Source organism: Cheilinus undulatus, linkage group 13 (assembly GCF_018320785.1).
Source record: "Cheilinus undulatus linkage group 13, ASM1832078v1, whole genome shotgun sequence".
Lineage (NCBI taxonomy): Eukaryota > Metazoa > Chordata > Actinopteri > Labriformes > Labridae > Cheilinus > Cheilinus undulatus.
The window spans coordinates 9,234,462-9,261,110 of NC_054877.1; the positions used below are offsets into that span (position 1 = coordinate 9,234,462).

General features: G+C 40.1%; 1 protein-coding gene across 3 annotated transcripts in view; it reads left to right on the top strand.

Moving 5' to 3' along the window:
- myo10 (myosin X) overlaps nt 1-26,649 on the top strand; it is a 167,976-nt gene that overhangs the window by 45,353 nt on the left and 95,974 nt on the right. For 2 of the 3 annotated variants that reach the window (XM_041803145.1, XM_041803146.1), the window contains exons 2-3: nt 1,378-1,476; nt 19,605-19,763. In XM_041803145.1, the coding sequence (XP_041659079.1) occupies nt 1,378-1,476; nt 19,605-19,763 (258 nt within the window). Of the gene's footprint in view, nt 1-1,377; nt 1,477-13,837; nt 13,924-19,604; nt 19,764-26,649 lie in introns of those variants that run through there. The other variant, XM_041803148.1, reaches the window with a different exon arrangement.

Below are 26,649 nucleotides of genomic sequence, written 5' to 3' on the forward strand. Positions count from 1 at the left end.
GAGGATGAGTCCCTTTATGAGCTTCCTCTGAGCGTCAGATTTATCTCTCCCCAGGACGTCCCAGGGTCTTTTGAATCATGTGGTTTCCCTCTTCAGAGGGGACAGACGGGGGTTTAGAACAACACACGGCTCCCCTCTGATCCACTGCTGACTCTGCAGACCTCAGCTTTACCCTCCGTCCGTGTGTGTGTGTTTTACACACCGTCCATTCATCCGCGAATATTCCCCCGCCAGGTGCCCCTCTCTCCACGACTGTCAGAATGAGGGGTTTGTGGGTCAAAGGTCGTTCATATGGTTGGTTCAGAAAGAAAAGAGGAGGGGGCTCTGCTTAAAAAGTGCAGCGTTTGTTTTTCCCATTAGCATTAGCATGTCACGCTAATGAACGCCGGCACATGTGGCGATGTGATTAAGCGGAGATCGACGGCAAGGGTCGCTCCTTTCTTCAGCTCTGACGTAATTCAGCAAGGAGACTTTTGCAGACTTACTGGGCTGAATTTTCAAAGATTAGGCAGGGATCCAGACATTTACTCACCAATTTAAGTTATTTCTGGTTGTTTTTCTGAAACCTTGACATATTTATTGCATTACCTTAGAGTTTTAAAAGCACATAACCAACAGAGAGAGTCTAAGCTTCCCTCTTTAGTGTCGGCACTTATGGCTAACTCAAATTAGCTATTATTGACTGGCAAGTATAGTTTGATCTTGATGTTCATTTTCACACTTTGCACTGTCAAAAACAAGATTTTTCTGATGTACAACCCATTATTTTTTATGTTGGTCACATACAAAGTCCAAAAATATATAAAGGGAAATATTCCAACCTCCAAACATGAAGTAAAAGCCCAGACTTTCTCCCTAGATTCCTCACATTCTTGGTTAATTCTCAAAGTCAGCAGAGCGAGGAAAGTGTGGTGATTAAAACTCCAGCTGTCAGCTCAGGGGGGAAACGCTGTAACAACCTGAAGCATAAAACTCCACAGGTCAGAGACATAAAGGTGTTTTCTGTCTCTGTTCCTCTGTCAGACACCAAAAACATCAATAAATGTGCAGATTTATTGGCCTCTGTGTGACGGCTGCAGGTAGAGGTTTCTGAAACCCAACACTGCAGACTTTTCTGGGCTTTTCCGCCAGGTGAGACTGTCCAGCGATGCCATGGTAACCACAGACAGGGATGAAATAGCTTCTTTTGCATTTAGCACAGTGGTTCACTATTAGCTCAAATTTAATAAAGATCACAAGCACAACTGCTCCATGCATTATCACAAAATGTATGATTTAACTCAACTATGACCAGCTGAGTACAGTTTGCTTGTGTTTGACTGGATAAAAGAAGAGGTAGAAGACAGTAACTGAAGGTATTATTGTCTCTCTCTGCAGGGTGACCGTGTGTGGTTACGGGAGGATGAGCAGTACCTGCCCAGCACCGTGTCCACGTGTTCTGGAGGAGTCGTCGTCTTTGCCACAGACTATGGACAGGTAAGAACCAACAGAGTTTCTACTGCATGTGATCGCAACAAAATTTGACCATAAACAAGTCATAAAATGAGAAAAAGTGTGTGTTCTGTTTGCAAAACATGTAACAGTGCAGAAGTAGCAGCAAAATGTCTGGGTCACATGCTATTGCATAGATCACCATCACAGTCAGTGTTGGGTAACGTGTCACACAGTACTCAGATTACGTTTTTGTTTTAATGAGTAACATGATGTGTTCATTTTATAATTCATTTAGTCCATTATTAGATTTAGTTTGATTTAGTTTTCATGAAAGAAATCCATTACTTAAAAAAATCGCATTTGATTAAGTTCTCCCATAATGCAAGAAAAGCTAACAAGTTAGAGCCCTAGTTACTTCATTGTCTTTATCCATCTTGTGGACAAACCCTAGAGCAAACTTTGAAGAAAAACTCAAGGTTCATCAGTTTCTGGATGACTCTAACTCTGTGCTTTGTCCTCCCGTCCAGCGTGTTAACTTCTGAGATTTTCAGAATTTTTTGGTTACATTTTTGGTTATGCTTCTGGCCCAGGGCATCTGAGGGTGGGTTTCTACTTCCTTTTTTATATTGTTTTTTTTTTTTTCATGTTTAAGGGGAATTTGACAGGACCAGCTAAGGCTAAAATAGAAAACTATTTCAATTACTTTACATGTTAGTTTCAGGAAAAACAACATCAGACTTCAATGAAAATGTCTCAGAAAAAAAGCATCAGGCTCAGATTAAAAAGTCTCAGGAAACTATGCATCCGTCTCAAGTGTAAAGGTCTCAGGAAAAAAAAGCATCAAACTCAGATGAAAAGGTCTGAGGAAAAAAGCATCAGACTCAAATTAAAAGGTCTCAGGAAAAATGTATCAGACTCAGATGAAAAGGCCTCAGGAAAAACGGCATCAGGCTCAGGTAAAGAGGTCTCAGGGGAAAAACATCAGACTCAGGTTAAAAGGTCTCAAGAACACCTAAAAAGCACCTTTGTCTGAGTCTGATGCCTTTTTTTCTTTGACCTTTTCATTTAAGTCTTGGACATGACAGAGGTTTTTCTGAGACCTGATGCTTTTTCATCTGAGACCAAAGTTGATCGTCTGCATCTGGGTCTGTATTGACTAAATGTGTTTTAGAACAATGTAAACCACTACAATAACTGCTGCTACTAATAAATATACAACCATAAACGTCTGTATTTAGCCTTAAACAGTTGCTTTGAAACAGTAATTTTTATCAAATGTAGGTCACACTTTAATAAGTTTCAGTTCTGACATCCTAGGGCAGATTTATTCCCTTGTGTTCCAGAGATCTGCCCTGTTCCTCCGTGTTTCTCTCCTCTTATTTTCACTCTTTTGTGTAATAATTAGAAACAACAGAGGCTTTGTTGTTCTGTTGTTGTCATGTGACAAAGTAGTTTTAAATCATGGGATCAAATTTCATTCCTTGTTTGATTTATTTCCCAAAATACAGTAAAGCAGCAAAAAGGAACTGTGTAAACCTTTTACTTCATGTTCGTCTGAGAGTATACTGTAGTCACTTTACAGATGGTTATCCCGCTCATCTGAGAAAAATACCCTGACACTGACTGATTATTTATTTTCGAACCACTCAGAGAGAAACATCTTAAAGGGTCCTAGATGTGGTAAATCCCTGAACCCCTCTTGGCTCTGCGTTGCCTCTTTGATCGTGTGTTGTGAAAACAGGAGATACAGACAAGGTGACGGACGTATAGACCGGGGTCACTGTGGCTAACGTGGATGTATGTTTGAGGTTGGTTATAAGAATTAACATGAGCCCATCTAAGCGGCCTCAGAGGCCAGATCTTGAGATTTCTCCTCTGTTAGGTGTTAAACTCCACAGATGTGATCCGTGCACAGAGTCATGGAGGCACTGAGACGTGATCGTTCACATGGGGTGGATCTTTTGAAGCTGTGCTTTGACTCCAAACATTAAAGAGATTATGTGGGAGACAGACAAAGCCACCAGCATCACATCACGTCAACACACCTTAACCTCTTATATGAGATCTGCAGCAAGTAGGTACCTGGAGTGAGGTGGGCTCCAACACCAAAGACGCCAGTCATCCAACATAAACTTCACTGCCGTGTCTTGTGATTACATAATCATTAATTATCAGCAGTATTCTTGTTTTCAGGGGATTTTACAGTATGCACTAAAGTATGAAAAATACTTGCAAATCCTTCTCCACTTTTTACCTCAACTGAAATGAGTTTAGATCCAAACTTGCACCATTTCTCCAGCTAAACTGAAGCCTTAAAAGCCAACCAACAATACCCAGAGTGAAGTGTTAGGTGGATTTACTCTCCTGCGCCGACAGCTCTAACAAAGCCTTCCTGTGTAGCCGGTGAGCAGCAGAGGGTCTGCGCCAGAAGACGCTCTGTAAATGTGAGCGCTGAAGGATTTAGGGTCATGTTGAGCCGACGTATTGTCTTTAAGATTTAGTGGCAGATTAAAGCATTCTTATCTCCGGGTTTCTACTAACTCAGAGAGTCTGCTAGAGCTGCTGCTCACTGAGCCTGATGGTCCTCTGATCCGGCAGTAGCAGGATGAAGGAGGCTCCTGATGTCAGTGAAACGATCAGGAAAAGTAGAATCATGCACATCCTGGCCTGTCTTGGCAGATAGTCATGAATAAGTCTACTTCTGTTTGAAAACTTAGAGACATTCAGACTCAGTTTGAACAAGTGTTAAAGACAACATCTCTGAATGCATTCAGCTGAAAGTCACCATCTAATGCAGTCACAGATTCATGCAAAACCGAAGGCTGTTATGCCCATGCATGGAGGAGAATGTTGGAGAAACAGAGAGCAGAACGCACCAGAGCCGGTCAGATGTCACTAGCGATTATTGATGTTTATAATGTTGGTTAAAATTCAGAATTATTTCCATATCCACTGTAGCCATGTGTGTAGTTTACATCTCACTCATCAGCTTGGATAGCCTAAACTTTCTGGTTTATCTATAGCAGTAGTTCCCAAACTTTTCAGCCTGTGACCTTCCCAAAAACAGCGTCAGAGAAACCTGCATTTTAGCTAATTTTTCCAACTTTTGCTTACATTTTATGCCAATATCACTTCACAACTACCCCTTGATTTTAATCTGGACCCATTTTAACAATATTTTCAAAATAATAGATTAAGTTTATGGTTTTAATTCAGATGAAATTTCTCCTTGATTTATTGAAAGCATCCCATGACCCCCCCTGGGGTCCCGACCCCACTTTGGGAACCGCTGATCTAGAGCAGTGGTTTTCAACCTGTCAAGCCAAAATTTCAAGGCACACCAAATCCATATCTGGAGTCGAGCACTGCTATATAATTGAGGTCTGCTGATCTCACGCAAGACCTCATCAGCTGACGGCCAGCTGATTTGCTTCTAAGCACGCTATTGGCTAACGGCTGCAATATTGTAAGTGCATCAACCTGGCTATGCTTTGCTGCTCCTCCTGTAAGCCACTTTTCACAACCCTCCTCCACCCCAGCCCCTCCTTTCTAGAACAGCCACATACGAATAACAGCAACAAGTGCAAACTGGCAACTGCTGATAAAGAAAAAATAATATTTATGTGTGTTTCTTGACAAAGCAGTCCTGACTGACCTTCAATTATTGTTTAACTGCAGTAATTATGTATGATTGTACAAATTCCTACATTCAGGTGGGGTGGCGTGGTACCCTGTTATGTAAGAGAAGCTGTGCTACTGTTATGCATGGCTAACATATCGACTGTAAATATCAGCAGATATTTTCATATCTGCAGATATTTTTGCTAACTTTTTAAGCTGGAGATGCCAGTATCATGTGAAAGCATCATCAATCTCCACTTGTTATGGGTTTTATATGTTTTTAATGTTAATTTCACATCAAAATAGTTAAATATTTTGGTCTTTTGTTTGTCTCACTAATCCACCAGCCAAGTAAACCACCCCAGCAGACTTTCACTTCTTCTTTTCTTGTTAATTCTTGTGTTATTTTAAATTCTTTGACCCGTGGTGTCACTTATCTCCTCCATTTCTATAAGAACTATTCTTTTCATCCATGCAGCTTCCTCATATCTAGTTTGGTTCCTTCTTCCCTTGTTCCTCACGTCTCCCTGTCTTTAATTTCTCTTCTTGTTTATTAGATTTTAGTCTGTTTTTGCTCTATTTTATCCTGGAGCTACCTTTTGTTGTCTCTCAATGTTCTTGCTTTTTTCTTTTTAAATTCTTTATCATATCTTTTAATCCCCTCGTCTCAGTGGAAATTCCCCTGTTTGATATTTTTTATATTTACTCTGATGCCGTGTCTAAGTAGCTCTTCTCCATTTTCTCTAAATACTCACATAACAGCTAGCATCCTGTGTTTGGTGGTGATATTTAGCCGGTTTTATTCCAGTCCAGACAGAGAGGAAGCTTTTATTTGCTGAGTTTAGAGTTTTAAAATATCTGCAGAAGAAGTATGTCACTCTTATTTTATTTTGGAGCTGTAAAATAGATGTGAAAATGTTGTCAGTCTTCACACAAAGCTGATAAATGCAGTGATATGAGTGTATAAAGCAGTATGGTGTATGGTGGCCTTTAAAGCGAGAGCCCTCCAGCCCAGTGTGTGTGTTACAGCCAGCTGTCTGCTGTGTGTAACAGGAGATGAATGTCACCTGTTCAGTTAGGAGCAGATGTTAGTCTTTGTAAGGAAACTAAAGGCTGACCAATCACAAAAGAAGACACTGACAAGCCCCACCCACTCCAGAGTGTGCTCAGGCTTGTATTTTTAGCACTATTTGAACTTGTAATGGTGCCAGAAGCCTAACTGGACCCATGGACAGAGGCTGTTGTCTTCAAAGTGGGCTGTCTGGGTTCAAAACTGGTCTGAGGCTCTTTTTCCCCAGTTTCGAACTGTCTCCACAGTCCTGTCCTCATAATCGGTGGTTTTTAACAGGGCTGGGGTCAGGATCCACCAGCATCTCCTTAACGACAAGTCTAGACCAGCACATCCTAGATTTACAATCAAAATCAATGTTTTTCATGAAAAACGGAGCAGTTGGACTTGAAATAGAATAAAATATGGAAAAGAACAAAGAGATGGAAACATGTCCTTCAAAATAAAAGCACATCACAGACTTTGTTACATATTTCCCAGGCACACATCTGCGACACACTGAAAATGGCTTTGCAACCCATTTGGGTTCAGACCCACCACCAGGCTCTAAATAAAGACTTAAAAAGGGCCAAAGTGGGTCTTTAGGTCACACTGACTATATTCAAACAACATTTTAAGAATCTTATCATGAGTTGGGGTGTGCTCCAGTCATCCCAGTTGTTTGTCAGATGGCATTCAGGAAGTGGGGAACAGCGGTGACAGGAATCAACGAGAACAGAGGAAAGCTAGTCTATTAAAGCTCTATGTGGACCGTACACTACAGTTATCATCTGACAACTTCTACAACCATAGGGTACGATCCCCCAGCCTTACACAAAACTAATTTTCCCCAGTTAACCAGTTTAGCTGGTGTGGAGGTGATCAATATCACTAATGACTCAGTCCAGCAGACCTCCTAGCAGGCTAGCTGTGCCCTTTTAACAGCTTTTCTCCCTTTCTTTGTCATAAATGAAGCTTAGCGTTAATTCACGTTGGGCACAGAAATCATATGGCTGCACTGCCAGCTGATCCTAATTATTGCCTCCCTGCTCACCAGCCAATCACAGCTCTTTCTCTCAACACAGAAGTCAGTTTAAATATGATGTCATTCACACTAATCCCTGCTCACATTAAAGCTGATGCACCACGCTGCTGCTGGCAAAGCTTCACCTCCTCCACCCCAGCCCCCTCCTTTATAGCATAAAGCTTGTTATTCTCATGCAACTGTGGATTTATTGCTTTTAAACTAATTTTATTGTATTCAGTCGTCAATGTCTAACCGTGCACTCCATGGAAAGTCAAAGCATCTTTGGAGCAAAGCCTTCTCGGCCAAGAAAAACTGTAGATCCATTTTGCAATAAAGCGGTTAAATGTAACAAGAGTGTTACAGAGGGGAATGCTTTTAATGTAATGCAACGCAGATAAACCTTTTTTTTTAATAAGAACAGCACAGGCTTTCTTTTTTCCATTTCTGTTGTCATTTAATAAACATTAAAAACAAAACAAATTTGAACAAAATGAAGAACCAAAAGACTGGCTCCTATAACTTAGCTGAACCAAGTCCAGATCTTAAAAGAGATCACAATGAGCAAGATCTGTTGGACATCAGATTTGGAAACAGAAGCATAATCAGGCTTAACTGTGAAACTGTCAATCTCTGCTCCTCCAGACTGAAAAACAGGCTTTCAATCCATGTCTGCTGTGATTTAAAAATTATCCTTGAATGTGTCACTACTTCCCAGACTTACAAATAGATCTGAAGATTGTTTTTTCCCAATTTGGGCCGTTGGCACAGCCATAAACAGCACACAACTTTAGCTTTGATAGTGCTTATCTATGCAGAAATCACTTCCTGCCCCCCATCTGCATCAGGATCAGTAATCTGCACAAAAACCTTTTAAAGTTGCATTATGATATTTGCTCTGTTTTAGAATATGAACAGTTACTTTTCAGAAAATCTGAAATCAAAGCGTCCTCTTAATAATGAGCTTGCAGTTTTGCAGTTAAAGGCCCCAGTCATTGTTCATGGATTTACAGCATGCATGTCCTCCAGGGCTTCTGAAATGCTTTTAAAAATGTTTTAGTCCTGTCTTTTTTCAGTCATGTTGGCTCCAGCTAAGGACCAAACTGGTGGCTGTGGTTGGAATTTATAAAAGTCATTATTTCACATTAAGAAGGGGTTTATAGGTCCTCAGAGAACCACTGGTTTATATGGTCCTATGACTGTTCTCCCTGTAAAACACTGACTTTGTCTCAAGTTTTGTGCCTTTGTCCTCGATTTTAAGCAAATTTGTGACTCTAACGTGCATGTACTAAAAGCGTGAGTCTCTGCATGGTCGTAGGTCGTAGGTTGTCCCTCGTCTTGCTCAGGTTTCAGTGTTTTCGGTGGGGCAGACAGTCTCCTCCTCCTGAGCTGACTGCAGGACAATGCAGCAGGAGATGAATGGTGATTCAAAGAGCAGCTGCTGCTTTTGATGACGATGATCTGCGGGGAGGGGGGGGGGTGAGTGTAGCTGGAGGTAGACGGAGGGTTACCTGTTCTCCTCTGACAGACGGAGAGAGGGGCGGCGAGGGGGTGTAAAGGCTCAGCTTTCACCGCTAATAACACAAAATGACAAGTTTAATTTCTGCTGCTCTGACAGTCTGATGGCTGGGATGAAAGTCAGAGTGGTTATTAAACGTTATTGAAGCGATTCGCTGCTGCACACTTTTGCACTCTCTTTCTTTTTCCACCTGAGGGGAGTTCATCCTGCATGGGTTTACTCTGACTTCAGAGCCTGCAGAGTGATTTTAGGATGCATTCTGATCCAAAGCAGCAGTGTTAAGAAGATTCATGCTGATTTAAACTGATTTATAACAGAATTCAGAACTGATCTAGACAGTTTGGGGCTGTTTTTGGAGTTTATGTTCAAATCCACCTTAGTATGTTGTCATTAGAGGTCTGCTGGTTAATTGTGATCTAACTGTCTGCTGTTAATGTGAGTTCAGTTTTCCAATCCTCACGACCAACAGACTAGATCCTCACTGATCCAGGAACAGAGCCTGTTGATCCGGGGGTCCCGCAGTGACCCCTCCCCTGTACTGTAATGATGCTGTCTAATGGCTTTGTTTCACCGAGATTTACCCCCGTTAGCATCTGTCGCTAGGCTTAGCACCCGGGCCCCTCGGCTTTGTTATCATGGCGTGGACCCTCCTCATCCTCACAAAGACAACTGGACTATTTAGGAACCTAATTAGGCCAAAAAGAGGGGACAAACCTGTCCATTATGGGGGCCTGCTGGAGAGGACCAGGATGCTTTAAATAGATGAAAAGACAGAGGAGGATAAATAAAGTCCACAGAGTGTCTGAGGTTCCTGGTTGGGGCTCTTTAAATCCATTAATCCAACCAAAGTCTGGCCCAAGAAGAAGCTATTTTATTCCTTTTTGGTGGAGAAAAAAGTGACTGGCCTGCAAATTAGTCTGGGCCTAAATAAAGATGATAATCTCATACAATTATGAATTAAAAGTCACTGGAAACACTCCAGCCTTTCACCTTTAACCCTTATTAGCTTCATATCTAAATATACAACAGAAAACAACAGGGTTTATGCGGTGTGTGAAGAAATTTGTCCTTTGTGTCAACACATAATAGAAACTGCTTCTAACAGGCTATCAGAAAGCATTTTAGCAGAAAAATTAACTAAAGAAACCATTTTTTAACTGGACAAAGGGATAATTTGGTATATTTGAAGTTGGGTTGTATAAGATGCTTGGTGCTTAGAGATGTCCCAAAACCATTTTTTCTTTCCTGATACCGATTCTGATACCAAGGCGTTGGGTATCGACCGATACCGAGTACTGATCTGATACCAGTGAGAACTTTCTGGACTGACTGTGCAGACTAGCAATTTTTTTTTTAACCTATATTTGACTCAGAACTGAAGCAGAAATGAAGCAAAAAATAAAGCTAAACCAAACAGTATCGGATCAGTGCATAAACTCATGTACATGCCTGTACAAACACCTGCATTTGGAGCAGTATCGTACATATTTCCGATACTGGTTTTGGAATTGGAACAACTCTATTAGTAGTAGTTCTATTAGCCACAAGAGATTTCTGTCTACGCTGCCCCTTCAAGGAGAGAGTACTGGTACGAAGCAAGGCCATAAAGCTATGGGTGTGTGCCGTTACACTGAATGATTCAGCAAATTTTAGGTTGAAATGGGTCAAAAATCTATTTTGTTCCAAATGCATAACAGAACATTTTTGAATAATTATTATCCTTCAGAAAATCTCTGTGTTTCCCAATGCATTGATTAGACTCTGTGTTGATAAGCTGTTTAGCTCTGCAGTGAGTATACATTTAAGGGGACAATTCAGTATTTTTAAAATTAGGATATTTGAGGATCTTGGTGATTTAGCCAGTGATTTTAGTGTGCATTGCTCCTTTAAGCCTGATGTCCTTGGGGAAGCTAGGCTATTAAATTATGTGGAGCAACTTTGCCTTGTATAATCTCCATTTCTTGAGTGTTTTCTCCTTTAAGGAGGCTGAATTGAAATCCACTGGCTATTATAAGTTCTCTTTCCAAGTGTCTTATACAAACTAATCTTTAAAGATACCGGAGTATCCCTTTAAGAGGAGTTAGGTTTGCACCTCAGTGGTGTCACCAGCATACTGCTTCCTTCCTCTTGTTGTTATTTAATGGCTGTTAGCAAACAAGCATATATGCAAACCCTCAGTTCTCAGCTGGTGGGTTGAAGCCATTCCCCGTGGGTTGTGAATTTGGGGAAAAAAAAGTGGTCAAAATATGAAATGTGCCAAATTGAAGATATGGACACAAGTCCTAAATCTGTCATTGTTTCATGTGTTGTGTCATGTGTGGCCTCTCATATCTTAAAGATCTGTTCAGATTGTATAAACATCTATATGTGGGCCAGGTTTAAGGCTAAGTTCTCACTACGGTGCTTTAGTTGGACACTTAGAAGTAGCATCTTTACTCCTCCTGTGTTTTCCAACCCTTAAAACTGAGAGTAGCTGACCCATTTCAGTTTGCAAACTCCAGGGTTACAGAATAATGAGCTGGAAATAATTGCTTGGTATGAGGTCTTATTAGGCATTTCCCTTTCCTTTTACACCCCTATTTTAATAGAAGAAATCAACCAATGAAACGACTGTTGTAATGTGAACTATTATGGTCATGTGATGTGCTTTCCAAGCATGTTAGCACGGAGAGATCAGCCTGTAATGTTGCTCCAACACTCATGTGACGAGTGTTTACAGTAGCTAACTGTCCTCTCTACCTTCAGGACTGACAGCAGGTCTGACTGTTGACTGTAAACAGTGTTTACATTGAACTCGTCCGACGAGTCACTTATCTTTAACTGTTTTCCTCCTTGGAAGTTCAAAGAGTTTGTCCTTAAACAGTAGAGCGGTGTTTTTTCTGAGTCAGGGTTAGAGCGCCAGAGTAAATAGAGTTGTAACAGTCAAACTCTAATGTGATCCATCCAGGGTGTCATCTTCTCTATCTCAGTTTTATCGTCAAGTCTCTGTTATTTTGGCTCAACTCGTGTTTTTACCATGTGGTGTGATTGCATTTTTAAAGAAGAATAAAAAAAAACAATCATCATCTGCAGGTTTGTCGATGATGCTCTGCTGTAAAGATCACATTTCCTTCCCAAAGACTGTAAGAAGTCTGTGACGTTCACTCTGCCCTGGAGCGTCACTGCAGCAGGAATGTGAAAAATGAAGCCTGGCAGGACACAGTGGGGAGTTTTTTGGTGTCCGGGTGGGTCTGTGGGGGTTGTTATGTCGGGGGTCTGAGTGACTCCTCAGACAGAGGCTGGCTTTCTTCAGGAACAGTCGCCTGGAGCTGCTGAGGGACAGAAGTTCAACGAACAACTGGACACAAGCTCAGATCTGGCTCTCTGAGGTTTTGACTCAGTGTGGACTTGGCGGATATTCTGCTGGTACTTGCAAAGCTTAAAAATCTTTTTGTGTATTCCTGCATATCTCTGGCACATTTACAACCTGTCATTAAAGGAATGAACTTTTTGGCATCTGAGTCAAGGACTGTTTTCTCCCTTTTCTAAAGGTTTATATAAAACAGGCTGTTTGGTTTGGTTGAAGCACAGAATGTGTTCTGTTAATTTGATAGCAACCCATTTCTTGAGGGCAAATATCATGACTTTGCTTTTTGTTTCACGTTGGTCTGAAAACACGGGCTCAGGGACACAGATGGTCTACTGGTGAGGTTACACCACTTGTACACGGGCAGCCCGGGTTTAAGTCCAGCCTGCTCCAGTATGTCTCTCTCTCATCCCTTTCAGACTCTATCCACTGTCCTCCTCTATGAGTAAAGAAAAAAAAATCCCAAAATACATCTTGAAAAAAAGTCTGGTAAACGTCTGTATACAAGCAATGGTGTAACAAAAATCATTTTACTTGTATTCATTTAGATACCAGTTTGAGTGCAAAAGCCCAGTAGTTTAATAAACATAAAAAAAAAGAAATATTTTTAATACACAACATACAAATGAGATTTCATTGAAGGGGATTATCACAGCTTTGATAATGTTAATTATGAGGAAAAAACTTTGATTTTTATGCTTTTTTTTTTCTTTAAAAATTTAAGGAATTCTTACACTCAGGGTGTGAGGGCCAAAAGTGGACATCATAAATAAATAGCAATAAAAATACTATACACTAACACATTTTCCACTTTTTTTGCTTTAAACTTTTACCTGACTTTAACTCTGATCATATGAATAAATACTGATTCATCCTTAAAAGGTCCTTTAATGCCAGTTTAAGTGCAAAAACCCTGATTTTTGTAATGTAAAATACACACACACACAAATATATATATATATATTCCATACATGCAAATTGGAATTTCTTGAGATTATCACAGCCTTGAATATGTCAATAAGGAGCAACAACTTTGATTTTTATGCATTCAAACTTCAATCATCCAATCTACCAAACACCAAACAAGAGTCAATGGCAGAATCAGCTGTTTGGCATTGGCAGAGAAAATTTGGCACATTTTTCATGGGTGCAACCCAGATACTCAGCTCTGCTGCTCATCCCACGAATGCATGATCCTTACAAATGTGGCATCATTTAAAAGGGTAATAAACAGGCTTTCCAACGGTATAAGATTTATTACCAAGAAGCATTGTTACAACAAAGAAATAATGTGCCAGACACAAATTTCCTTACTTTTTGTTTTAAGTTTATATATAAATAAATTGTCATAATGGTGCGCCTATAGGAAACAATGAAAAAAAGCATTCATTCCCCCCCTCTTGCCAATTATAGAAAATAGGAGGCATTTGATAATGAACAGGAAAAACTGCAAATCTGAAGCAATGACTCCAGAATGAAAGCCTAATATTTAAAAAAAAAAAAATGCATGTTATTTTACTATGGTGGTTGGAGGATCAAAAGTTGCGTTTTTAATTTTTAATGGGTCATTTTTGGTCACCAGCAGCCTGAGTGTGTACAAAAAGCCTCCAGCGCCCATTTCAGGTTCTGATATTAATATTTAGAATATTTCTGTTAAAGAAAACGTCCCCTCCAAAATGTTGTAGCATTAATACTGTAAATGAGCCATTGCTGATTTATAAATGCTTTTATTTTGAAGGTGATTTTCTTAGGTTTCTGATCACTTCCTTTCATTACGTCTGTAACGTGAGGCTTTTATTTTGAAAAGTAATCAACAGGAAGTAAAGTAAGAGACGATCTGAAGGCGGAGAATGCTGCATAAAATATGAATCATTAAGACATAAACAATAGAGATTTTTTTTGGTTTAGCACCCTGCTGTTTGAGAAACAAGGTTTGTACGTTATTTGCTCTACATTTTCAACATTATAGAGCTGCTTTTAAGTACTGAATAGTAGTTTGTTTAACTTTAGCACGTGTGTAAGCTAGCAAGTTTCTGCATTTCTCATCACTAACGGTTAACGGGTGTGTTTGTGTATTTGCAAAATACAAGTGAAAATGTGCATAAATAAGGTCAAAAAGCATTTCATACTGATTAAGACTTAAAAAGGGACGATATAATATTTTATTTGAGTAGTTTATGTTTACTTGGTGTATTCTAATGTGAAATTGTTTTGTACAAATAGGGAAGGGTACCATTCATGATGCAATAAATCAGCTAATGTCATATTAACTGAAAGGATAAAATGACACAACATTAAAAGTCAAGGTTTACAAATTAGAAGAGCTAAAATGATTTATTTTTACTGTACATTTAATATTTTGTTTTCTTTTAGCTCTTACAGTGTTTTTAGTACAGAATGGTTAAAGAACAGCATAAGAAATAAAAAATGACTAAAACATCAGTTTGAGAGCCAGACCATCTTTCAGCAAGAGGTTGCTTAAAATGTCCCCATCACCCTTGAAGGGTTAAACACAAACAAGCTCAGCTGATGGAGTTACAGTGAAACATTTCTATATTTTCTGACTATTTTTCTATTTTTTGTTTGACCTTTTAGTAGCGGTTTCTCTTCGGGGCCTACGTCTATTTGGGGAATAAAAATCCCCCTTTATTGAAAAAATGCAAACACACCTGTGAACGGCTTACAGTCAGACGTCGTTTTCCTTTGAACAGTCAGCGTTGGATAAAAGGCTTAAAACAATCAAATACATCACAGAGCTAAATAAAGCCAGACCTGTGCCTTTGTGTGTTACTGAACACTCACTGTGGTGTTTCTGTTTGTGGAAAAGGCTGAGACAGCAGTGGGTCTGGCTTCTCTCCTGTTTCAGTCCAGGAACCAGCGTGGTTAAAGTATGACGATGTAAAAACGTGCTGTAAAATTACAGGATGTGGAGACCAGTTTCTAAAAAGGTTCCTTAAATAGCTGGAGAGTCTTCGGAGTCACAGCAGGACACTGGGTTACTCTCTGCTCAGATACTTGATCTGCTGATTCTCTGTAATGCTGCAGGCCTGGATCGGTATTCTGAGCTGACCCCCCTCTCAGTGATCTCGGTGCATCCTCCTGTGGGCTGCAGACGTCCTGCAGAGTGCTGAGGATTTAGGGTCTTCTATTAATTAACCTCACTGGCTCCTCCTTTATATTATGACTGGACTAGCCTGAGGACTAAAGTGCCTTAATGTGTCATTCTTTTGAAGAACAAATCTGCAGGAGGCACTTCTTCAGATAGTCCAACGTGGTCTTTGGCATGTGTTTGACCTGCTATGATGGCAGCTCTACTCCAAAACAGTGCAGTTCTTCCTACAGAGTCCAGAAAACTCTGAGCCCCAGCTTTTGAAGTGTCTCAGTGTGGTTGTTTGGTGCAGATTGGGGTTTAACTGACAGCTTTCCCACCAGCTAAAACAAACCACACTCATTTGGAAAATGGACTGTTGTTGGTTTCAACCAAACCAAAGAGGTTAGATGTGAAAATCCCTGCAGACTCCCTGTGTGATCTTTAAACATCGTTGTTGCATTCATCATAATTCCCAGCTGATACTTTGCAACCTCTCATATGTGCAGACAGATATAGTCATGTAGCCTCAGTCTTGCATTTCTTGTGTTACTGTCATTGCTGCAGAGATGGACACATTCATGCACAGATGTATTGGTTTGACATCAGTATTGGCTGATTGACAAATATCAGCCATGAAGTGTCAGATTTTTATCTGTTTTGTCCAACCAGTTCATTGAAATCAGCATCAGCAATCAGCTTGCCACAGTAGACATCTGTGTGGTATCAGTCCTGATTTTCACAATTGGTACATCTATAGATTAGAGGCTTTGTTGCCTTCAGGTTTATCCCTAAGAAAAGAAGGCTTGAGTCAAGTTTTGGCTTGAGTCAAGTTTTAGCTTGATAGAAAAGTTTCTAGCGTGTTCTCTTGAACAAGAGGGACCCTTGGCAGATTTGATGTTAATGCTTTGCAGTTTTTAAATGTATAAAAAAATCATTTTGTGGGCATTTCAGAGCAGTTCAGCTAAAGTGAACTAGACTAAACATCAGAGACAGACTGCAGGATTTAAAATGTATCATCTGCAAAAATGTAACAAAAGTATTCGATAAATTTGATCATGTAATTAATAGGTTTGTTAAAGAGTAGTGGTCCTAACATTGAACCCTGGGGTACACCTGTAGTACAATTAGAATGTAAAAGTAAGACCCAAAACACTGATCTTTTATTAGTTTTGTCTGAGAACTCAGAGATATTTAAGGCTTAATCTTGATGTTATGATCTCAAGATAATGGTTTCACACTGACTTTTGACTTTTATGGCTTTTTACCAAATCCACCTGTGCATGCAGGATGACTGTGTTGGATTTAGATTTACTTAAATTTTGGAAACCAAATCAAAGAAAACAGGAGGTCTCACTCAACAATTTTAACATCATTTCATGAAAAATCATGCTCACACTATATTTGTGTTTATAATCTAACATGCATTCATTACCTTGCCTCCCTAAGGACTTACAGTGCATTCCTGCTTTGGCATCTGTTTCTTAGTAACCACAAGTATTTGTTTTAAAAGTTGGCCTCTTCTTAAAGGCGGGATTAAAGAGATCAACTCTGTTTGTTTTTATGAAGGCGTGAAAGATGACTCGGTATGGTTTTAGTTAGTTTGGGCTTTGAAGAGAAGTCTGACTTGTTTCCCTTTAAATAGATTGCAGACAAAATTTGAGAACAGCATGATCTTTTAAAAGCCTAACATCTGAGTGAGTGTCATGCTAAAAGGTTTTTCAGGCCTTCTGCAGGATTTTAGACAGGATCGTCTGCATACAATGTAACACAACTAACAGATTTGATTACATATCCACCTTTACCTGCAGGATGACGGTGTTACTCAGGTTTGCTAGATTTTTAGAAAGCAAAGATAAAAACAGTTCTCACACAATAATTTTTACATCATTTCATGAAAAATCATGCTCATTTTTTATTAGTGTGTATAACCTTACTGACACTCTTTACCTTACCACCCTAAAGTCATATAACTTGTCCCTGATTTGGCATCTATTTCTTAGTACCCACGAATATTTGTTTTAAAAGTTGGCCTCTTCTTAAAGACGGGATTAAAGCAATCAATTCTGTTTGGTTCTATGTAGGCTTAAAGATGACATGGTAAGGTTTTAGCGAGTTTTTTCCCTTTGTATAGATTTTAGACAAAATATTAGAACAGCATTACATTTTAAATCGTCTGAGTGAGTGTCTTTTTTTAAGATTTTTCAGTCAGTCTGCAAGACTTTGAACTGTTTCATCAGCATAAAATTGAACAGAGGTATTTGATTAATCAGAAAAGGTTATTTACAGGTTTCTTAGATAGTAGTGGTCCTAACATTGGACCCTGGGTGCATCTTTAAAGGGGACATATGATGCAAAAAATACTTTTTCAGGCTTTTCTAACAAAAATATGTGCCCCTGCCCTGTCCACAATCCCCTTAAGTAATGGAAACATCTATTCGCTTCCCTCTCTCTTTCTCCATATTTCAGGAAAATGTGTGCTAAAACAAGCCGTTCTCAGACTTTCCACTCATGATGTCATGCCGGGAGTTAGCCCCGCCCCCACGTTCGGTTGTCCCTCCTAGCTTGGAATAAAGTTCCGCCCTCCTCTCCTGATCCAGGAGAGCCACATCCATTAACATTAAACTACATCCATTTCCTGAGAGGGGCGGAGCCAGACAGCTAAGTAACCTTTAAAGACGGACACAGAAACAGCTCGTTCTGAGCAGGGTTGAAACGGGGGATTTTAGACATACAAAAATGCAATACTGAAGTTTTTCAGCAACAGACTTCACAGGCATGTTTTGGGGACCTCTGAAACCGATATACACTTGTCATAAAAGGGTTAAATATGTCCCCTTTAACACATTCATTTAGGAAAAATATGACCCAGAGCACTGATCTTTCATTCATTTTGTCTGAGAGCTCAGAAAAACACGGCTAAATCTGGATGTTTTAATCTCCAAATGAGTGTTTCACCTTGGCACAAGTTTCAACTTCAAATCTACCTGTACCTGCAGGGTGTTGAACTTGAACTTAATGGAATTTTGGAACAATAGTAAAAATAAGAACAGTTTTCACACAACAGTTACTTTACAAATGATTATGTTCAGTGTATTTTCTGTCTGTAATTCCACTAATATCCATTAATTTGATACCCAAGAGTCTTACAATGCAGTTCCTATTTCTCAGCTCTGCTTTGCCATCTGCGCCGTTGTAAAAGAAGCTGGCTGGAATATTTTAACCCAAGACTAAATGTAGGTCAATAAATGGTATGATAAAGTTTTAGCAAGTGTAATTATCCAAAAAAAAGTCCAACTTGTTTCCCTTTAAATGGATTTCCAGAAAATTATGAGAGCAGCAGGAGCTTTAAAAAGCGTAACATCTGAGCTTCCACCACATCTTAAGATTATTCAGGACGTTTCATATCTCATTGTCACAGCTAGACATATTTAATAAGATAAACTGTTCTCTGTACTTGATACTGATGTGAATGTTGAGACGTTGGTAGGATGTTTTGATTTGAGTTTCAACCTCTCATGGATGTGACCTCAGACTGAAACATGGCCTGAAGGCTAAGGACTAGAAACTTGTCAGTTTAGGTGGAAAATATCAGAAAGGAAAGGTTTCTTCTGGGGATTTTTGTGCCTTTATTCATAAAGGGGGACAGTAGAGTAGGGAATGTCATGTAGGAAAGGAGCCACAGCCTGGACTGAACCCGGACTGTTTAAAGTACTAGGGTGCTGCCTAACTGCTCGGCCATCTGCACCCTAGTAATTTTAATCCTGCATCATTAAAGGTTGTTGGTTGTTATCTGGACATGGTGGCGTTACATTTTCTCTGCTGTGTCAGGGTGATATTATAAGACATCTATCCGTTATCTTTTATTTTGACTCATCATTAAAGGATGAACCCATCACTGAGAGTTGAGTCTGTAAAAGCTGTTCAGCCTTGTCCTCAGATACAGATGATAAGCAGCCGTCTGCCCTCTCTTTTTACCAGATCAGGCTCGTATTCAACTCTGCTACCTGCCATATGTCACCTGTGTGGAAGAGGACGTGAAATAAGAGCTGCAAGGGGTTGTTACACCAGAAGAGGAAGGTTTATACTCTGCCCACAGGGTAGAACTTATGCTTTATAAATGCACAATCAGTCATAGGAAGGAAGTATACACTGGTCATGAAAACAGAAGTAATAGTACCACTTTACATGCCTGAATTCAAGGACCTCAGATTTAAGGCGTCAAAAGTGAAATGTGACATCACCCGGCCTCGTCCATCTGTTTCTTGTGAGCGTGATATATTTAGAATGCTTTGAGGGGGGTGCGCCGATGGTCGAGTGGTTCAAGGCACACCATGTACGCGGGCGGCCCGGGTTCGAATCTGTAGCCCTTTGCCGCAAGTCTCCCCCTATCCACTGTCCTCCACTATCCAATTAAAAGGCACAGAAAGGCCCAAAAAATAAATCTTAAAAAAAAAAAAGAATGTTTTGAGGGATATTTTTTGTCTGCTCTGACCCTGCTTGTTTTTCCACTTCCTGTCCCAGGTGTACACCTACAAGCAGAATGCCCTCACCCGGCAGAAGGTGCAGCCCATGCATCACAGCAGCATCAGAGGGGTGGAGGACATGGCAGCGCTGGAGGACCTCCACGATGGCGCCATCATGTACAACCTCTTCCTGCGCTACCAGCAGAGACACATCTATGTGAGTTTTCTCCTTTAGCTTTGTGCACCTTTTAGTGATTCATAGCTCAGAATATCTCTAATCGAGTGTCATAACTGTTCAAACTTGATGAATTACCCTTTGACCTAAGCGTCCTCCCACTGCCAGATCAATATATCCTAATCTTTAAACAAAAGCAGAGTTTTTACACCGATTTCCATGGATTTCCTGTCAGAAGGAGCTCTCTCTGTGTCTCTGATTTATTAAAATCAGCAGAGGGGATAGGCTGAGCTCCAGGTTCACTGGTGTGAGAAACGTGTGGAGTTGATTGAAAGGTATGTTAAGTGTAGTACAGAAAGTACTGGAAACACGTGTTCAGACACAGCAGGTAGATCATGAGTGGTTTTAGAAAATAAAGTCCCTCAGACTGCTTTTTTTAGTCTCATCCACTACAGCAGGAAGCAAAACAAGACAGATGTTTAAAACAGAGGAGATTTTCCAAGAAGCATGTTGGAGCTCTGTTTGTTCTCCATCTCTTTATGATCATCAGGGCTTTCTTTTGTGGAGGGATTAACTGTTTAAAGGAACCAATGTGAAGCTTGTGTCCATCTGTGTCCAATCAGACAGACATGGACGAACCTTCTCAGTCAAGCGTGCTGATTGGCTGTCAGTCAGAGAGCATTACTGTAGGGAGAGGCTGTACAGAGAGGGAGGGAGAGGGACGAGCAGAGAAGAGAGACGGTGCATGTAGAAAGTGTTCATGTTCATATCTTGCAAGTGCACCTTGTATGTGTTCAGGTATGATTACTGTCACCGTGCGTACGGTCAAACAACAAGCCCCGCCCACTGGGAATTCTCCAGATTAGCCAGTCCAGACCTGGTAAGAATTAACCATCTATGAAAAGGATTTGGGCCGCTGATTGGTGGTCAGGTGCCATTTTTCTCCAAATTTGTAAAAAAAATAAAATAAATAATAAATAAATAAATAATAAATAAATAAAAATCAGCAGAATTCTGAGATCTGAAATCTGATCTTAAAGAAAGAATTCGGAAATTTTAATCACAATATGGCCTGCTGCAATTTTCAAATCGCAGATGATGCAATATTTAAGATAAGATAAGATATTCCTTTATTAGTCCTGCAAGGGGAAATTCCAATATTTCTTTGACCTAATATTTGTGTCAAAATAGCAATTTTAAACTTTTATTTTCTGCAGCAGAGATGTTATGCATGACATTTCATGTGACCATCCTTTAGAAATGTTGTACAAAAATCCTACCTTCATTTTTGTACTTCTTATTAAATATGAGAACGACAAAACCACTTCAATGCAACAGTTCATATCCAATTTGCAATACAAGTCAAAATCGTCAATATTAGATATTTTTACATGATTGTTCAGCCCTTGTTTAGGACTAAAGGAAAGTTAAGGAATAATCGCATATCAAATCCCAATCTCAATATTGGAGAAAAAAAATCACAATTATTGATCATACTGTCTTGTATTGTTTTTGTTCTGTCTCTGTTGTATCTTGACATCATTGTAAATGAGGAAAATCTCAATGATTTTTCAAGAATTAAATTTAAAAAAGGATTAAAGTCAGAAATTTAGGAAATTTGTCAGAACTTAGAGATTAAAGTTGGAATTATAAGATTCATGTCAGAAAGTTGAGATTTCAGTCAGAATTCTAAGAATAAAGTCAAATTCTGTCTTTTTCTCAGAATTTTGAAAAATAAATTGCATCTAAATGTTTTCTCTCAGTGTCCTTAACCCTGTGTTAATTTCATCGACTAAAACTTTGACTAAAAATGATCATCGACAGCCTTTTCACCATGACGAAAACTAGACTAAGACAAACAAAAATAGATCTGTGATAACCAAAGCTGACAAAAACCAAGTTTAGTTTTCATCAAGATCACTAAAATTAGACTAAAATGTAATGTATTTTTCGTCGGACGTTCAAAATCTGTGACTTTTCTCCACTGTGGTCAAATCTGATAAAAAACAATGCAGCTGTAGCTATTCTGCCCCTCAGCTGTAGAAAGCAGGGACCCTAGGTTTAGCAGGGTGCAGAGAACACACTACCATGGCTTGGTAGGCAAGAAAATGAATTCTTGGACTAAAACTAGACTAAAATTACAAAGGGTAGAAATGACTAAAATGTGACTAAAGCTAAAATGCATTTCATTTAAAGACTAAAATTAAAAATAGCTGCCAAAATTGACCCTGCCCTAATCTTCTCTAATACTTTTTCCAAACATAGTCAAATACGTCATCAGGAGAAAAGAGTAGATCAATTTGAGTTGTGTGTAAATTATCACATATAAATTTTACACAAAAGGTAAGGAAATTTGTGTTTGGTACAATTTTTTTTTGTTGTAACAATGCCTCTTGGCAATAAATCTTACACTGTTGGAAAGCCTGTCTGTTTCCCTTTTTTAAATGGAGCCACATTTGTAAGGAACATGCATCTGTGGGATGAGCAGCAGAGCTGAGTATATGGGTTGAAAAATTGTCCAATATTTTCTGCTGTTGCCAAACAGCCTGCTCTGCTATTGACTCTTGTTTTGATCTTCTGGTACCCCAAGGTGCTGACAATCAGGTGCCAATCAGTGACGTCCACATGGAGATGAGTTTAGGAGTATCTGCAGAAGTATTTTATCGTATCGGCATTTCAGCCACATGGAACCGCTGTTTTGGGAGCCTTAAAACACTATTTTTATATAAACCAGGTCCCAGAGAGAACCTGTTAAAGACAGGTGTTTCGTCTCCATGTTTACAACCAAGCACATCTTTCCTGAAACTATTATGTCATAACCCACATAACCTGCATGTGCAAGCCAGGCCAACAACAATAACAATGGCAGATTACATGATTGTGTTCCTGTCCTCTGCTCCTATACCACCGTTAGCAACAAGTGGTCATGGAGAGCAGCAGCCACCACATGTTCTTAGATCCACTGCTAAGTACAACCAGAAGGTTGGTGCACTTGCTCCATAATCTTCTTCTCTGTTTCAGGTGTGTTTCCTAGAAGCATTACAGTGCTGCTTACATGCCTGGCATGTACACTACTTTCGGTTGTTTTGAGTGGTTTCATGCTTATGCAAACATTTCTGGAAACGGTCCTGTGTTTACAGAAAACGAAACAAAAACAGATCATTTTCATCTCCATGTGGACATGGCCCAAGTTCCATATGACAGGGGATGTCAGAGAAACGCTGTGAAGTGGGCATCCAAAGAAGACAACACCTCAAGAAGACTGTTTCCTCACCCTGCCAGCACTTAGGAACCTCACTGTGTCTCCTACAGATTTGAGGTTAAGGTTTGCAGGATGATATGGCTGATGGTTCTCTGCACCGACAAACCAGAACAGACTGCACACTGACTATCTCTGGGCTGCCAGGAGGCCTGCCGTGACTGCTCTTCAGCATCAGTCCAGTTTGCTCTGGTGTCTGCAACACATGCACCGGAACCTGACCATGTGGAGGAACATCATGTTCAGTGATGAGTCCAGATTCTTCCTGTGGCAGTTGGATCATGGAGTCAAAGTATGGAGAAGACGTGGTGAACACTATCTGAAATCTATCCTTCAAGATGACAACGCTTGCCCCCACAGAGCGGGGTTTATCAGAGACTACCTCCAGAATTTGGGAGTGAAGAGGCTGGAAAGGCCTGCCAGCAGTCCTGACCTCAACCCAGCAACAAATGCTGATTGAAGAATGGGATGCAATCCCAGGCTGGTGACCAGCATGAGGAGGAGGTGCTAGGCTGTTGTGGCTGTGAATGGTTCTTCCACACGCTACTGAGGCTGCTGGTTGTTAAAGGAATAAATTGTCAGATGTCTAATCTGTCTTGTTTCTTCAGACTTCAATCATCCAATCCATCAAAGAACACCAAACAAGAGTCAATGGTAGAATAAGCTGCAGAGAAGATGTTGCGCATTTTTATGGGCAGAACCCACATACTCAGCTCTGCTGCTCATCCCACAAATGCAAGCTCATTACAAAGCATCCATTTAAAGAGAAATAAACAGGTTGTCCAATGGTATGAGATATATTGGCAAAAGGCATTGTTACAACAAAGAAATAATCAACGAAACACAAGTTTACTTAGTTTTTGTGCAACGTTAGTTCTTAATACTTTCCTCATTCTGCTGCTTCTCTACTGAAGTATAGATCTCTCTTTTCTCTTTGTGTCAGAGTCTGAGTCCTGGCTCATCCACTCAAAGACTTTTTGGATTTACTCTCGGGTCACTGATTGCATTAATAGATTAAGTTTTGTGTCACTTTAATGAAGTTTAAACATCTCAAACTGTCCTTCTTTTTTATGCTTACTCAAACATCTGCCAGTTTCTGCATGCACATGAAACCGAAATAAAGTCTGATTCGTTCTGTTGCGACAGATCTCTATTCTGAGCTGCTGTGGTTTAGACCTGATCTAAACAAACAGTCATTTTAGACGCTGCTATTCTCTGAGACCAGGCTAAAAGGAGGACGCAGGAAAAACCCTGCTTCCTCTTTAGTCTTACAGTTCAGGGGGTTCAAATCAAACGTATCATAATGACTTTTTCTCCTGATATCATGCATTTATCTCAGAAATGTGGAAATAATTAGGATATTTATGTTAGGTCTTATGTATTGATAGAAAACGGTTTCCTCTTTGCACCTCATCGTGTTCCTGGATCTTTACTGAGCTGCTGGAGCTCAGCTTGTTTCTGATGTTTCCAGGACTACCGTGTCGACCAGGCGATGAAAAGCTCCGGTGATAAAACACAAAAGAGCGGCGAGATTTCACCCTTTTAGGATTCAGGTTGTTAAACCCCGACGGTGCTGAACGGAGCTTATTGTCTGTCGGCCAGGAGGAACAGGTTCAGAGAGAGAGACAGGATGATAAAGTTTGGGTTTGTTTGGGTTGAGGCTCATTCTGCAGCTGGGAGAGCACACGTCATAGCTCAGCTCTGATAGCCGTCCAGGCTGTCAGACAGAGAAGAGACATGCAGGTCCGTTTTTGGAGTGAAATCAAAGTAAATCAGACGGCCTCTTTCACCTTTCGTTTTGTCACATTCACACAGAATTCAGAGCAGATTTCAGTGCATTTAGACTCTTATATTTAAAGGAAAATGACTTTAAGACTGTCAGACGAGTTCTCAGACTTGAAATATTAAATTTGTTGTTGTTCATACATGATTTTGGGTATGTCTGTTCTTGTGAATGTGATATCTCAAGGTTGCTTTGACAGATTTTCTTCTAGCCTTGTGCAGTCACTCTGCCTCAGGGATGATCTGATTAGATTTTGGAGGTCATAGGTCATCAATCCTCATGATCAGTCCTTTCCTGTAACATTTCTATGAATCACGCTTCTACTGAAAACGCCTCAGCCTCTCTTCCTGACCATCCTGTACTTTCACTGTCTGTTCAGTCTTTCTAACAAGCTCAGACGTGTTAAAGATTTTATCTTCATTATAATTTAAAGGGAAACTCCTCATTTTGATCATTGTTGTGGCGTACTTCCGCATTGTGAAAGAACACAATGAGCTTAAAGTATCTCCAGAAGGAGCTCTGTAGAATCTGATAAATCCCTTTAATTAAAGCCACTTTAGTCAGTGTGTAGTTTGGGTCTGAAGTTTACTGTAAAGTGGTTTGATTGTAATCAAAGGCTTTGGATCACCTCATCCAGTTTTTCAGGTATTTTTCCAGACCAGCTTAGCTGAGAGAGCATAAGCTAGCATTAACATCGAGGCAACTTAACACTGGTTGTTGTTTCAAATGGGAAGAAACCCTGCAACAAGAGATGGTCTAGTATGGTTGTCTTCAGAGCACGGCTGTACACAGTGTTTAAGAAAAACTTAGGTCCGAAAACTGGGGGCATGCTCCCTGTGAAATTTTCTTGATCTCTTGATCTAAATACGTGCATTTTTATATGTTTAGGAGCAAAAATGGGATATCAATAGCTCTAAAACATGTTATAATTCAAAATAAATGAAGCTCAGGAGGACAAGTTCGTTAGTTCACACAGGACAAGGAAGTCATACACCCAGCCGTGATCAGCTGACAGCCATCAGATCCCAATTATCACCTCCCAGCTCCTTCAGCCAATCACAGGTCTTTCTCTCAACACAGCTGTGTATTCAAATATGACATACTTCTCACATCGCTGATGCACCAAGCTGCTGCTGGCAAAGCTCAACGTCCTCCACCCCAGCCACCTCCTTTATAGCATAAAGCTTGTTGTGCCCTCATATTCAGAATCATGCTACTATATTATTGATGCTTTCAAACTAATTTTACTGTATTCAGTATGAATTGTCATTAATGTATCTGTCCATATCTTGCCATGCGCTCCCTGGAAAGTCAAATCATGCTTTTTAGCAGAGCCCTCTCTGTTCAGTAAAACTGTAAATCCATTTTGCAATAAAATGGTTAAATGTATGACGAGAGTGCAGTAAAGTGGACAGTTGCTATACGCTCAGTATAACTTGAGTTTTATGTCATCTACTTGTGAAAAGAAATCTGACTATTAACAAAGTTTTTACTGAAACAGGATTATTGAAGTTTAATTTGCTGCACAGTTAATCTAATTACAGTCCCAATATCAGGCTGTGCAATCATGTGATTGTCACAGGAAAATTACTGGTAGGTATGCACCTCTGAAAAAGGTTAAGGTCCTGGCAGAGAGAGAGGTGAAGTTAGGCAGGACTGAAGGGTACAGGGGAGAGATGCTTGGGACGTTTGTCTTTGATTTAAAATAATTAGGGCTCTTTTTGGCACCCCCTTCAGCGTGGCGTCTATGCCCAGAACTTGCCCTGGGTCCCGACCTCAGTGACCTCAACAGTTGGTACGGTCATGCTGAGGAGGGGCAGGCTCAACTAAAGGTATAAAGGTCGATATAAACATCATCACCCTGCCCAGTGACTCAGTGAATTTCC